General features: G+C 40.4%; 1 protein-coding gene across 2 annotated transcripts in view; it reads left to right on the top strand.

Annotated features, from left to right (window-relative positions):
• The window catches only part of CERS6 (ceramide synthase 6), a 220,160-nt gene that overhangs the window by 100,354 nt on the left and 104,855 nt on the right, over positions 1 to 14,951 (top strand). For both annotated transcript variants that reach the window (XM_038422621.2, XM_038422622.2), the window contains exon 4: positions 8,602 to 8,659. In XM_038422621.2, coding sequence (XP_038278549.1) covers positions 8,602 to 8,659 — 58 coding nt within the window. The remainder of the gene's footprint in view (positions 1 to 8,601; positions 8,660 to 14,951) is intronic.

Here is a 14,951-nt window from a genome sequence, read left to right on the forward strand (position 1 = left end):
CACACTCAATCATTTTTCATAGTTATCCATTGGTTATGAAGCTGGTGGAGGGACAGGGGTTGTTGTGAGTTAGAAGGAGTCAAATATAAGGAAGAATTTGAAGGAAGAACAGGTCTGGAAATGGGAAGTAGTTCTGAGCTTTGGGAACAACATGATATCATGTGAATCTGGGAGTGGGAGGAGATGGAGGAGAATGATGAGTGGAGAGAAAAGTGGGAGGAGAAAGGAGGGAAATAGAGAAAAAGAGAACACAAGTGTAAGAAGTGAGAATGTGTAAGTTACTGGTGAATGTGTTGTAATCGACAGAGGATAGAAGTCTGTTACAGCCCCAGCTAAAGAGCCTTGGCTCTTTCAGATAGCCTGTAGCAGCTAGCTTTGGAGGTCCTTGGTTCACTCCCCAGTATGTGAGCCAGCATAGCAGTCATCACATAAGTGGGGTCTCATCCAGGATTCAAACAGCTGTGGGCCTCAAAGGCTGAGTATGAGCCTCATTTGAGAAGGGGGAGTATGTAACCCATCAGTGTGTGTGTGTTACAGGCCCCTTTTTGTCCCTGATACACAGAGGATGAGAGTTGTTACAGCCCCCAGCTACATAGACATGTGATTAAGAAGGCAACTGACATTATGTAAAGGCTTGACAGTGAGATGAGAAGTATCTGATATTAAATCAAGAGGATAAACTCTCAGTATGCAACCTACATAGTAGCCAGTCAAGTAGGCTCATTTCACTCCTTACTGCTGTAAATCAGGACTGCTACCACAATGAAACTGGTGCATGTGAGAAGAGAATTAGGCTTGGTGGTGAAATCTGGCCCCCTTTGAAGTCAATGGGAATTTTGCCATTGACTTCAGTGAAGTCAGGATTTAACCCAGTATCTTCACACCAGGCAAAGAGCAAACCAGATGATAGACAAAATGTTTTTTCAAAACAGGGGCACACTTTTATTTATAAATGGAAGTTTATATTATTTATAAAGGGTTTATAAACAGGTGTTATAAACATATTGCAGACATGATTATTATGTATTTTTGGATGGTTATAAGCACATCAATATAGATTTTGATAGATGGTTATAAGTAGCCTGTTGACCTGATGGACTCTAGCACCCTATAACAATTAACTACTTATTAAAACACCTAATAATTTAAACCTTTACAAACTCTTTATCAATAGTGTGAGCAAAGCCAGCTTAGAGCCAGAGCAAATAGCTTTAGAGCAAAGTCAGAGACGCTGACTGATGCAGAGCTCGGTACCATCTGTGTACTATCTATGTTTGACACCAACAAACAGTCATAAAGACAGAACTTAAACACGGGGCTGCTTTTTTACCCTCTAACAGAACCAGGAAAACCCATTTCTCCTGTGTCAAATGACTTGCAAAATGTTTTGATGCATCCATTCACAATCTGCAGCCCACACAACACCTCAGTTTGCAGAGCCATAAAACATGCAACTGAAAAGTGCCTTTGTCTGGCAAAATGTGTAATGAATTGCAAGAATTGAGCCAATTATTTGTTATGAACCAGCCTTAATGACGTAGCTCATTTATAAAAAGTGATTTCAGCCTCCAAATATACCTTTCTTGGAGAAACTCTTCAGGTCCCCTTGTTCTGCTATTGGTCGATAACTTAAGGTATAACACCACTGGCAATCTTTTAGGAGTCCTGTTCCACCCGCGCCCCTCCTCTGCAATACAGACCCTTAGTATGTTCCCAGAAATTGTTTAATCCGTATGGAATTGGTGACCCATTTAAAGCAAACTAACTTTCAAGTTAACTACGAGAGTATCCATAGACCTACTTCAGGCTGGCTTCATTATGGATTGGTGACAATGCTAACACTCGCTGGCATGGGCTACCCTCATCATGGGTCAGGGCACAGTAGGAGAGAATGTTACTGCTACTCTCCTTTCCACACCATGACCCAACAGGGAAGGGGTTATAATCTGCTTCAAGTACGGAACTGACTCAGATTACTTTCTCTCTTGAGCAAGATAAGAAACCAGGCACAGAACTGAATCATAATTCAATCACTGGCCTGCTCCTGGGGCAGCACAGCTACATGCAGCCTCTTGCTCAGGGCTAGTGGTAAATCCACAACTTAGTTACTGATGGGTCTGTCAGCTGACACACTGATCATGTCTTTTTCAGTTTTAAGACTGTTTGTAGGAGAAGTGCTAATATCAGGTTGCTGTCCGTATATTTCTTCAGGCTATAATGGTTCATAGACCTCACTTTAAACCATCTCAGCTATACATTTAATTGAATGGAGATTTTTAGAGTGCTCAGTATATATTAATTATATTTAACACACATGTAGTATTAATAATTGTATTTATTTAGATAGATATCAATTAAATACCAACTGATTGGTAAGGTCATTGATGTTTGCTGACTGTATAGTAGACCATGCAGCAGTTAAGCTTCACTGAATACTGCATGTTAATTGTTAGTCAATTTGATTATTTAAGTAGCTAAACCAGTTACATTATTTTCTTCCAAACCTAAATGAATTCAGGTTTTTAACATTGATATTATTAATTATATAACTAATATGAATGTGTCTACCCAGACTGGTCTCAAGTGTTTTTACTGTTAATTGAAACAATAAACCAATGTAGAACTATACATAAATGGCGTGAGAGAGCCTATGGGCTTTATGTAGGGGATCAAGATTTCATCCTTGGTGCTAAACCAGGCAAAATTTCCTTTGACGGCTGCCTGACATGGAGTAACAGAAAACCTTTTGCAGTTCTGTTTCACATGTTCGGAGAGCAAGCTTAAGACATTCTACTACTAAAGCTAACGGAGTAATTTACTGCAAAAGTTGATTGATGCAGATTCTGCCAGTCTTTGAAACAATTTTTCTTCATAACAACTTGTGCAGCCCTATAGATTGTTGAATAATTCACTGTGAATAGGTTTCAGAGTAGCAGCCGTGTTAGTTTGTATCTGCAAAAAGAAATGGAGTACTTGCGGCACGTCTCTAAGGTGCCGTAAGTACTCCTTTTCTTTTCACTGTGAATAGAATTTATCATGAATTCTGGCACCTGGTTTTGTGTAATAAGAATATAGGTGAGGTCCTTGCACCACTAAAGTCAGTGGGAGTTTTGTGCTGTCTTTCCTTAGACTTCAGGATGATTCAGTGTTCTGTCTTCAAAATAATGGGCCCCATGAAATATGTGGTGCACATTCACAGCTGGAAGTCAGTGTTTCTGGATTTGCACATCTCAGGGTAAAAAGTTTTCTTTCTCTGCAGTGGCTGCTGCAGCAGCAACATACGGCAGTCACAGGTTTCCTTGGCCTTCTGCAGGGCTAAGCAAAAGAAGCCTCCTTGGAGAATTATGTAAATGGTGGAGCCCCAGAGGTCAACCATTTAAAACTTCACCTTGAACATATGTCAGAAGTCTATGAATCGCTTGAAGGAGAGGCTTTCTCAGCCTGTGTGGAGTAGTGTGGCTTTCATACACAAGGTGCACAGCAATTTTATGAACTTTGCCTTGAGCAAAAATGCAACAAAGATCATTTTGGGAGGGGTTGTTACAGCACACAGCTATCACTGAAAGGCAGTTATTGTAACTGCTCAGATTTGGTACGAGTGTGAGAGGGGGCTGGGCAGTGGAGGAAGGGGAAGGGTGTCAGCAGTAATATTTTCCATGGAGTAAAACATGATGGTTATGAATTGTTCCCTTTGATTGATTGATTTTGCATTGGCACAGTCTTGCAAACTCCACCACATGAATTGTATGACTTGGCAATTATGGAACAGGGTTCACTGTCCCAGGACCTGGCTCACAAGGAAATTTACATTCCTTCATCTCACTATCCTGGCTATTTTCTGCCTGCGCATGATTTGAAGACTTTCCAATACCAGAGGCGACATTCTTTATCTGAATACTAGGTTTGTGCAATAGTTCCTGGGGAATGTGGTAACATGAAAGATACACACTATGTTGCTGGTAGTACTGAGTTTGTGGGAGGATCAATATTTGTGTAATGCCAATTAAGCAATTTCATCTCTGCATCTTACAGATGAACAAGAGGCTGCTTCTGTTCAGCTAGACTAGTCACATTTTGAATCTCACTGGCATTTTTACAGACACTTTCTGCCCAATTTATCCTTCATTATATTTTTGTAAACTAGATCTGATCTTTCCTTTTAGTTGCTTGTACACTGGTGGCCTGAACTCCCCTTAAACAAAGCAATGTGCCTTCCCTAGAATCTTTTCTCCAAAAATGCACTAAAATGCTTCAGGGGCAATTAACAGCAACCAAACAATTTTACTGAGCAGACAGAAGACAGTAAATAGTACATTTTACTAGAGATGTTTCATGCTCCAGCATCCGCTAGCTCTTTCCTCCATTACATGTTTGTATCGCTTGTTAATGACGCTCAGGATTTTTTAAATTTAAATATTTTTTTAAATTCTATTTAATATTAAAGTGACATCCTATATCAAGGCCTAAACTACTTATAAGCAATTAATAATTTAAATTTAAATACAAAAATACTTAGCAGTACATATCTGCTGCCATGTTTTAAAGAAAGTCAAATCCCTGAACAGCTGGAAGCAAATGGAGCCTGTTTATTGAAAAAACAGCTTTTGATGAAAGTAGCGTCTTATGCAGGTAGAGAGAATATTTTCTTAATTTCAGCTACTTCAATTCAATGTCTAGTTCATTCAAAGTTAAGAAACCAATTGGGAGTTGATAAAGCTTGTTTTCTTTTTCTAAACAGTGAATAAAAACTAGGTGTGAGAGGATGAGATCTATAAGGTTCTAAAATCTTGAAAGACATGCTTACCAGAAGCAATCAGTTAAGTTCATTACCAACATAAAATACTTCATTTAATAAACCAGCTTTAAATTCAAACACATTTTGATAAACTTGTTTAAGCTTTTTTTAATGTATCCAGCACTATAAAAGTAGATTTATTTAACAAAAAATTGTTTTAATTGAATTTAAATTCCCATCCAAATAACACTTGACACAAAACACAAGTAAAAATTTAATCATTTAGTAAATTCACCATGTGCTAACTTAATAAAAAAAGTGAAAATTAAGCATTTGAATAAATGTAACTTAAACTATATAATTAGTTAAGTAAATGTGAATGGATATATTGTATCTCCCTGGTTAGCAAAAAGAAGCACCAAAAGTAATGTAATGGCTGTATTTAGTCATAAATAACATGTTTTAATGATTAATAACCAATGAGAATCAACCTTTCCTTAGGAAAATAACTAAAAAGTACAAATACGAAACAGGATTTAAATCAAGGTTTCCTTCTTGCTGATTTAAATTATGATTAAAATCCAGTGATTTAAATTAGTCCACGCTGAGCCCAAATTATTTGTCACAAGGTGGTCCCACCTTAAGGGCCCTTCTGCAGCAGGCCAAGGCACAACCAATATACCTTCCTCAGTTTTCCTCCTTTAGAGTCCCCAATAACTCCATGATAGCTCTCCTATCTAATACCTTTCTGGGTGTTGGTTTATTATTAAAACAGAATTCAAAATGGTCTATAAATTCCCCAAACATATTCCATTTCTAGTTCCCAGTGTATATAGTCCTTAAAATTCCACATCCTGTGTAGTCCATTGATACAGCACATGCCACGCGCTCGTGTCTTCCACCTTATCTGGGCTCTTCTCTGGTCCTCTCCAGTACCTTTATCAGAAAAACCACCCTAGCCCTTCCAGTTGGAGTGCAATCCCACTCTTCCCCATGGGACCACCCTGGCTTTCAGCCCTCTGCCACCTACTGGCTCCATCTCTCTGGCATGGAGGTGTCAGTGAGCAAGCCCCTCCACTGCTCCCCTCATTTCAGCTCTCTCCAGCCCTTGGCTTTGGCTGTCCGGCTTAGAAGCCAGCAGGCAACTGTCTCTTCTGCTCATTGGCCTTCAGCCCTCTCCAGCTCTGGCTTTTTGGCTTGGGGAGGTCACCCAGCAAAACTCTCTGCTGCTCTTCAGCCTTCCCCCAGGAACCATCTACAGCTTCCTTCAAGGATCTCCTGCAGTTTCCTTGTGTCCGGTAGCTCTCACCTGCCCTTTTTCTGATTGAACCATGCAGCTCTCCTCTGCCCTTTTCCTGACTGACTCTCTCTGTTGTTGTGCTCTACCACTTATATGGCCTAGGTGCCCTCTCTTAAAGCTCAGTTAGGAGATAGCTGACAAGTCACAGGTGCAGTGGCCTCTTTCCTCTTATAGGGCCATCGTCACCCTATGACATTATGCCTGCTGTAAGCATCACTAACTGAGAAGCCACTGGTATTTACCTTTGTAGCGGGGTGGCTACCCTGCTCCTAAAATAGAAGGGGTTAAACGCATCCCTGGAGAGGGCTGTGACTGGGGATGGCTGATTGGGGAAGCAGCTGGGCCATGCCCCAATCAGGCCCCAGCTGGCCTGTATAAAAAGGCTGTGAGCCAGAGTCCAAGGAGTCTCTCTCCAGGCTAGGAGAGAGCAGGGCCTGGCTGTCTGCCTGACAGGGTACTGAGGGTGGTACAGTGCTGGGGAAGGAACAGGCTGAGCGGGGGTGCTCCAGGCTGGCAACTCCCTAGGCTGTAAGGCCTGGTCCAAGGCCTATAGAGGTACTGGGAGGCGGAGGAAGGCAACCGGTCCAAACACCCTTGTCTATGATGAGTGGCCTTTACACTGCAGCCTGTCCCAGGGTATGGGGGCTTGGTGATGACTGGCAGTAGCTCAAACTGAGGCAAGGTGGGGATAGTGGGTTGGGGGTTCCCCAGGAAGGGGAGACCCAGAGGCAGAGTGGGGGGGTACTGCCAGGGGCAGAGAAAGGGGCACAAAGGTTGGTGAGGGACACGGGGGCCAGAGCTGTGTGGATCACTGGCCTGCAGAGGGTGCTCCATGCTGGAAAAGAGCTAATTCCCGATGACCAGCAGGAGGTGCCGCAGGGGTGAGTTCGCTCCTTTACAACCTCCCATGTGTGTAGCCACACCTGCCCCCCTGGGAATCCAGCAATTTTCTCCAGAAGTTATGTTGTGTTATGGCTTGCCCAGATCTCCATCCACTTCCCAGTGACTTGTATTTTCTGAGCTAGGCCCTGGGGCCAGCAGATAATCAATCACAGATCCATTCTGGCTGGCTTCCTTCCTTCCTCATTTTGTCTCTGGCTGGATTGGATCTGTTTGGCTCTGTCTTCTGTTGGGTCTGGCACCCGCCTCCTAGGGGCTGATTTACCTTGACATCGTTAGGTGGGTCAGGCTCCCCCGGTGCAGTTGGGTCTTTGGTTGGGCTTTCTGTTGCATCTTAGGCTTGATCTACACTACCAACTTATGTCGCTGTAACTGCATTACTCGGGGGTGGAAAATCAGTTATTCCAACCTAACACCCAGTGTAGACAGCACTATGTTAATGGGTGGGCTTCTCCTGTCCATATAGCTACCACCTCTCGGGGAAATGGACTACCTATGCCAATGGGAGAAGTTCTCCCATTGGTGTAGGTGGCGTCTTCACTAAGCTCTACAGCTGCACTGGTGCAGCCCTCAACCCCAGGTTCTAATCTGTGCTTTCCCTGCCTCTCCCTAAGAAGCCCCCAAGAGACAGACTTGCTGTGTCAAGGGTATGGGGGACTGGAAAAGTTAGTAACATTCTTTAATTAGGAGCTTCTACATCATCTAAGTAATAATAACAAAACCTTTGGGGAGCCAACCGTATGTGGATTTGCAGGTGTGCTTATCAACTGTTCACCTGAGACGTTTGGGGGAAAAGCCATTCCTACCCCAGGAGCTAGTAGTTAGAGCCCATTGCAGAGCTCCAGTCTCACTTGGGTGATGCTGTTCCCTACAGCAGGGCACATTTTTATAATCTAACAAACCTCATGTTTTAGTTGCTGAAAACATAAAATACTCTCTAGTTAGTGACAGGTTTCAGAGTAGCAGCCGTGTTAGTCTGTATTCGCAAAAAGAAAAGCAGTACTTGTGGCACCTTAGAGACTAACAAATTTAAAAATATTTTTACTCTATACTAAATTTGTTAGTCTCTAAGGTGCCACAAGTACTGCTTTTCTCTAGTTAGTGCTGAGCTATGAGAAGGGCAGGTAGTTTTAAAAGCACTGTTGGGAGGTGTTTGTTTTCCTTAGTTGCTTGCACTGGTCTGACAAGAGGGAAGGTTTTATCCTATGTATTAAGTTTCAAATCAAAATAAAAGCTCTTTGAACATAAGGAAATCGGCCAGAATTTGGTGCTTTAATTGTAGGCAAAGACCCAATCTTGCAATCCTAACTCAGGCAAAACTCCCTTCATCTTGGGCCAAAGGAAGCAAATATATCCTAAAGAACTTAATTGCATAAAAAGACAGAATACTAGGGCTTTGATTCAGAAAAGCACTTAGGAATGTGCTTAACTTTAGGCAAGTGCTTGGCTCCCATTTATTTCAGCAAGACTTAAGCGTGTCCTCAAGAACTTTGCTGAATCAAGTTTGCTGAATCAAGCCCTAGTGACTAGAAACAATCTTCTGAATGAAAAGAATTTGTTGATTGGTTGATGTGCATTAAGCTTATGTTGTAATGGGAGATTAGATGTTGTGCTGCAAAATATGTAAATCTAATATCATAGAGTCAATCTATTTTACCTTTTGCAGGTGGAGATTTACATTTTATCTTTATATATTTACCTATGGAGTCCGGTTCCTGAAAAAGGTAGGAACTCTCATTATTGTATTGTGCTTTTATAAGTGGCTACAAATCTGTTTAAAGTTTTATATGTATGTACAATATATAGCAATGGTTTAGAAAATCATCAGTCACCACTAAGAAAGATGTGCTTTATGTTTGAATTACAAAATAAGCTGCAATTGGTACTTTGCAGCGAACTCTTGAAGCTACTACTTTTTAAACAAAAAAGAAAAGAGCTTCAGAAAAAGTTTGCAGAGTAGCAGCTGTGTTAGTCTGTATTCGCAGAAAATAAAAGGAGTACTTGTGGCACCTTAGAGACTAACAAATTTATTTGAGCATAAGCTTTCGTGAGCTACAGCTCACTTCATCGGATGAAGTGAGCTGTAGCTCACGAAAGCTTATGCTCAAATAAATTTGTTAGTCTCTAAGATGCCACAAGTACTCCTTTTCTGAGAAAAAGGTTGCTGTAACAACATCCCTGGTTTCCCCATAGGTGTTAGGCTGCTCATGGTTCTTGCTACGGGATGTATTTATGCTTAAAGCATGATTATATTTACATGGTCCTCATGCTGGGCCCTGTGTTCTCCTGTGTGGAAATAACCCATGTAGGAGAGCGGAATCTCCAGGAAGTTTACTGTGGATTCTTTGATCAGAAATGAATGGTTGCTCTCAACCGCACTTCACAGGGGAAGCCCAGGGAATTCTGCTCCCTTAACCCCGGCACAAGAGGTAATGAGCATGGTCCTGGGGTCTGTTGCAGTATTGCCAGCTCTGTTTTATTGCAAGTCTTGTGACATTTCGTATGTTTTCCTAAAGCCCCAGATGCTGGAATTGGGAGACTTCATGAAAATCTCAGCTTTCATTTAAAACAAAGTACAGTTCTAACTTTCATGGTTTGGAGAAAAGCTTGAAAACATGACCTAAGTGCATTACAAAGGCTTAAAAGCCAGAGGGCAAATGAAAAGATCTTTCTATCTTTATTTTTCTTTCTTTCTTTCTTTCTTTAAATTCATGCTGCTTAAGCCCAACCTCCATGATTTTTTGAGATCTGCCTCATGAGGTTGGAATGCTTGAGACTGGCAATACAGCAGATATGCACACTCTAAAAGGGATATGGCCAAGCAGGGTGAGAACATGTCTGTCTCCTCAGCCATTTGCCTGAGGCCAGCGCTAACGGGAATATATGCTGCATCTCCAACAAGGAGGAGAAAGAGCTGCTCCTAAGTAAACTTGCCTTGTATTTCTGAACTGGGGCAGGCAAAAATCTTCCAGTTAATGGTCCAAAATTCCACTTCCCCAGCTGTGGCATCAAAAGCCAAAACAGGTGATAATGAATGCTGTCATGGTGAATAATGCAAGGAAATGTTCCATGACTGGTTTCTATTGTCTTAGTAAAAAGAAAAGGAGTACTTGTGGCACCTTAGAGACTAACAAATTTATTAGAGCATAAGCTTTCGTGAGCTACAGCTCACTTCATCGGATGCAGGATATGGTTGATATAGTGCTTGCTTCAGAGGGCTGAACTTTGCTTGGAGTTGTTCTGTTACTTAGTAAGAGTGATGTGATGCTGAGGAATGAGAAGGGGACCCTGTTTTTATCCCTGGATCTATTACTTTGAAATTTTTCCAGCTCACAAGATATTGTCTACAAGGAACATAATAGTATGTGAGGCAACATTTCTGAGCTTATACTATAATATTGTGAAGCAGGGTGGATTGATTTTTAAATCAAAGTGATTTAAAACACTTATTTTAAAAAAAAAAAATTTAAATCAGCAACCAGGAAATCTTGATTTAAATAACTGATTTTTATCTTGTTTTGAATCTGTCCTTTTTATATGCCTAAAGGAAGGTTTATTCTCATTGGTTGGTAACCATTACAATATGTTGATTTGCAACTAACTAAAGCCTTTACACTAAATTTGGTGGTACTTTTTGCAAACCAGGAAGATTCACTCTATTTATACACATTTATTTAAGTAATGATATAGCTTAATATACATTTATTCCAATTTTTATTAGAAAATGGTGGATGATGCATTTCTTAATTTTTTACTCCAGATTTGTGTCAAGCTGCATTTGGAGGGAAATTGGAATTCAATTAAAAATGCACAAAAACAACTTTTTAAAATTATTATGATTATTAGTTAAAACTACTTTAAATGTGCTAGATACTTAAGAAGAAAAAGGTAAATTAATCAAAATATGTTTTGCGTTTAAAACTAACTGGATCGTCTGGCTCGATGGGTAGTGATCAATGGCTCCATGTCTAGTTGGCAGCCGGTATCAAGCAGAGAGCCCCAAGTGTCTGTCATGGGGCCGGTTTTGTTCAATATCTTCATTAATCATCTGGAGGATGGCGTGGATTGCACCCTCAGAAAGTTTGCAGATGACACACTAAACTGGAAGAAGTGGTAGATATTCTGGAGGGTAGGGATAGGATACAGAGTGACCTAGACAAATTGGAGGATTGGGCCAAAAGAAATCTGATGAGGTTCAACAAGGACAAGTGCAGAGTTCTGCACTTAGGACGGAAGAATCCCACGTACCGCTACAGACTAGGGACTGAATGACTAGGCAGCAGTTCTGCAGAAAAGGACCTAGGAGTTACAGTGGATGAGAAGCGTGCCTCCAAAAAGTGTGCCCTTGTTGCCAAGAAGGCTAATGGCATTTTGGGCTGTATAAGTAGGGGCATTGCTAGCAGATAGGGGGAAGTGATCGTTCCCCTCTATTCGACATTGGTGAGGCCTCATCTGGAGTATTGTGTTCAGTTTTGGGCCCCACGCTACAATTAGGATGTGGAAAAATTGGAAAGAGTCCAGCGGAGGGCAACAAAAATGATTAGGGTACTAGAAAAATGCTTAGGGGACTAGAGGAGAGGCTGAGGGAACTGGGATTATTTCGTCTGCAGAAGAGAAGAATGAAGGGGGATTTGATAGCTACTTCTAACTTCCTGAAAGGGGGTTCCAAAGAGGATGGATCTAGACTGTTCTCAGTGGTAGCAGATGACAGAACGAGGGGTAATGGTCTCAAGTTGCAGTGGGGGAGGTTTAGGTTGGATATTAGGAAAAACTTTTTCACTGGGAGGGTGGTGAAGCACTGGAATGTTACCTAGGGAGGTGGTGGAATCTCCTTCCTTAGAGGTTTTTAAGGTCAGGCTTGACAAAGCCCTGGCTGGGATGATTTAGTTGGGGATTGGTCCTGCTTGAGCAAGGGGTTGGACTAGATGACTTCCTGAGGTCCCTTTCAACCCTGATATTCTATGATTCTATGAACTGATTTATTAAACACAGGAAGGATTAACTGTAGTTTTCAGGAATTGATGGATTGTTTCCGGTTAGCATGAACTAGATTTTTCAAATGTATTTAGGTTCTTAAAGATGTAGATGGCACCAAACCAGGTTAAGTGCCTAACTCATGTTGAAATCAATGGGAGTTAGGTACTTAACCTACTTAGGTACTTTTGAAAATCCCACGAGCCAGCTATCTGCATCTTTAGGTGCCTAAATATCTTTGAAAATCTGGCCCTGCATCCTTCAGGTTTTTAGAATTACTAGAGTTCACCCCCTCCCATCTGGTTTTTTATTCAGAGATTCCAAGAGGAAAACAAGCTTTCCTGCTTTTTTTTTTTTTTTTTTTTACTGCTAGTCAGTTTCGCACCTTTGAGTGAACTAGTCCAAATGAAGAAAATAATCTTTCTCTCTGCACCTGATAGTTAAACTGAACCAAAAGTAATTTAAGGCAAAAGCTCTTCTGCACCACAGAAAATGAAAGTACATATATTTGGGAAAATGTAAATACCAGCATTCTCTCCAGGGTAAAGACTGAAACTAATATACTTACTGAAGCATTATGTGACATTGTGATATATTTATAAAGTTTGAGTGGACCTCAACAGTTAGATGTTTTCCCCTAATTCTCTAAATAAGCAAAGAGCAGCACCCATTAACTTATTAAAATTTGGGCAAGGCTCATTAATGCAGCATATTTTTATTTATTTATTTAGATTTTTTAATAGGTTATTATAAGTTTACAACTTAACAGAGGTTATCATAATTTCAAATTTAATTTTAAACAGATTTGTTTTTAAAAGGAAAAGTGTATTTAAATACAAAAATCTGATTTAAATAAAATCAGATTTATTTTTTATTTTAAATAATCTATACCAGTCAACCCTGTTGTGAAGACAGCTCTGTGTCAACTTGGGGTACAGCCACTGTATAAATTCTAATGATCTGATTGTAGACCCTGTACTCATAATAGTGAACAGTAACTCATGAGAATAGTTCCATTGAGCAATTGGACCCTAAAGGGCTGATATACTGATTGATTTACTGAAATCAATGAAAATTTAAATGGTATAACTTATATCAACCCCCTTTAATGTATATTGTCAACCCCAGGAACTAAAACAAAGTGATGGAATTTATTGACAATTCACACTGATCAAAGCCTGTGTTGTCTCTCTACGTAGGAATGAGATTTGGGTTTGCAAAGAATGAAATTCAGATATTGTGGCTTGGGATTCCCATACTTTTTTCCTTGAACTTCACTTTCAGCCCTTTCAGCTTCATCATAATACTGAGGTAGATAATCTGATTGTTTTTGTTCTGCTTTTTTCTTAGTGAACGAACTGCAAGATTCACTTAATTCCTCATTTATAAAGTTAAAGAACAAAGCTGGGCTTAATAAAATTTCTTCTGTGTCCCAGAGATGGATCCTCCTTTCTGGAAAAGCCATTTCTCCCAGAGAGGGTGTTTTTTCGGCATCAGTTTTCCAGTGCCAGAATAGAGATGTGCAGCCTGTTAAGTAATAAAATCTACTTAAGCTCAAGCCCCATATACTTGGGCCAGCAGGCTGGAGAAGCTGGGAGTGTGTATATACCCAGATACATCAAAACCCCCAAATGACATTGACATGAATGGCTCATGACTGTGAGTGCCAACCTCAGGGCAGACTGTCAAGAAGCAGGGCAGAGACTCCAAACTGGTCTAATTAGATTTCCCCAACCTGATAAAAAAAACTCCTAAAGCATTATAACAGTCTTGCAATGGAGTCAGACAGTCCCCTTGGGCATTCCAGTCTATCTTGCCACCCAGGCAAGCTGGATTTAGCGATAAATGATTGCGATACACAAAAGATCACAAAAGATTCAGTTTGCTCCCAGTCCCAAAAGACCAGTCACTCACCCCAAGTCAATTTATACCTTAGATCTCATGCCAGCGACAACATTTGTAACCAGTCCTATAGTAAACTTATCTACTGGTAAGTATTTATTAACTAAGAAAAGAAATAAGAGAGTTATTACAAGCTTAAAGCAGGTAAGCATATATACACAAATAAATTACAACCTATGGTTTCAAAAGGTGACAGAGTTGTAGTAATCTGTCAACTCTGAATGTCTTTTAGGACTAACCCAGTTTGACTTTGGGGTTCTCTGCTCCAGTTTCATAGCACTGGCCCTGCGAGAGTCCGAACAGCAAAAGATGAAAAATTTTCATGTCAGCCATTTTTATTTTCTTCTTCCAGCATTCAAGCTGATGGAACAACCCCTTTGGCACACAGCCTCTTCCTGGGCATGAGCGGGAAGTTAACAAAGCCTTTGTTTTGTGATGTCCCACAATGGCTCATTTAGTTTTGATAGATCTTCCTGATAGGCAGGAGACAATCCCTGCTGAGTGGTTCATAGTTTCAGAGAAAACATTTGTACAGTTACAAAGCAAAAAGTTAAATATTCCCCTATAGCAGGTGATACAGATATAAGTGAGATTAATGAATGCAGCAATTTACATGTATTTCATAAAGTCTAAACCCTAAACACCTTGTTATAAATTCAATATCCATCTTAATCATACTAACACACAGGTGAAACAGACTGGTTTCCAGCAATAAATTTTAGTGCTCTGCTTAGGTCGAAAGCCTCAGCAAGAGCTGGCACCTTGTCTGCCAGCATCACAGACATAATTCCAGCAAAGATCTATACAAGCTCATCAGGTTGACAATTACAACGTCTTATGGGATGGAACATGCCGCCAGTATATCAACAAGTTTTACATGTTCATTTGATTATTTAAAGTCCAAAAAAATGCTTAATTTATAAACCATTTGGGATTCATCAGATCTGACTTTTCAATATATGCTGTACTTTTCTTTCAAATATCCACAGTATTATTAAAATAGAATATAACCTTTGAAACTGCATTCAAGTGCTTCTGACTAAACCTATCCATAGGTGGTTGGTTGATCTTCTTCTGTAAGATAATTAGCTTGGAAAGAGCATCTGTGAACTTCTAGAGGGTTAAAGGATCCAGTCCATG

This window comes from Dermochelys coriacea, chromosome 11 (genome assembly GCF_009764565.3).
Source record: "Dermochelys coriacea isolate rDerCor1 chromosome 11, rDerCor1.pri.v4, whole genome shotgun sequence".
Taxonomy (NCBI): Eukaryota; Metazoa; Chordata; order Testudines; family Dermochelyidae; genus Dermochelys; species Dermochelys coriacea.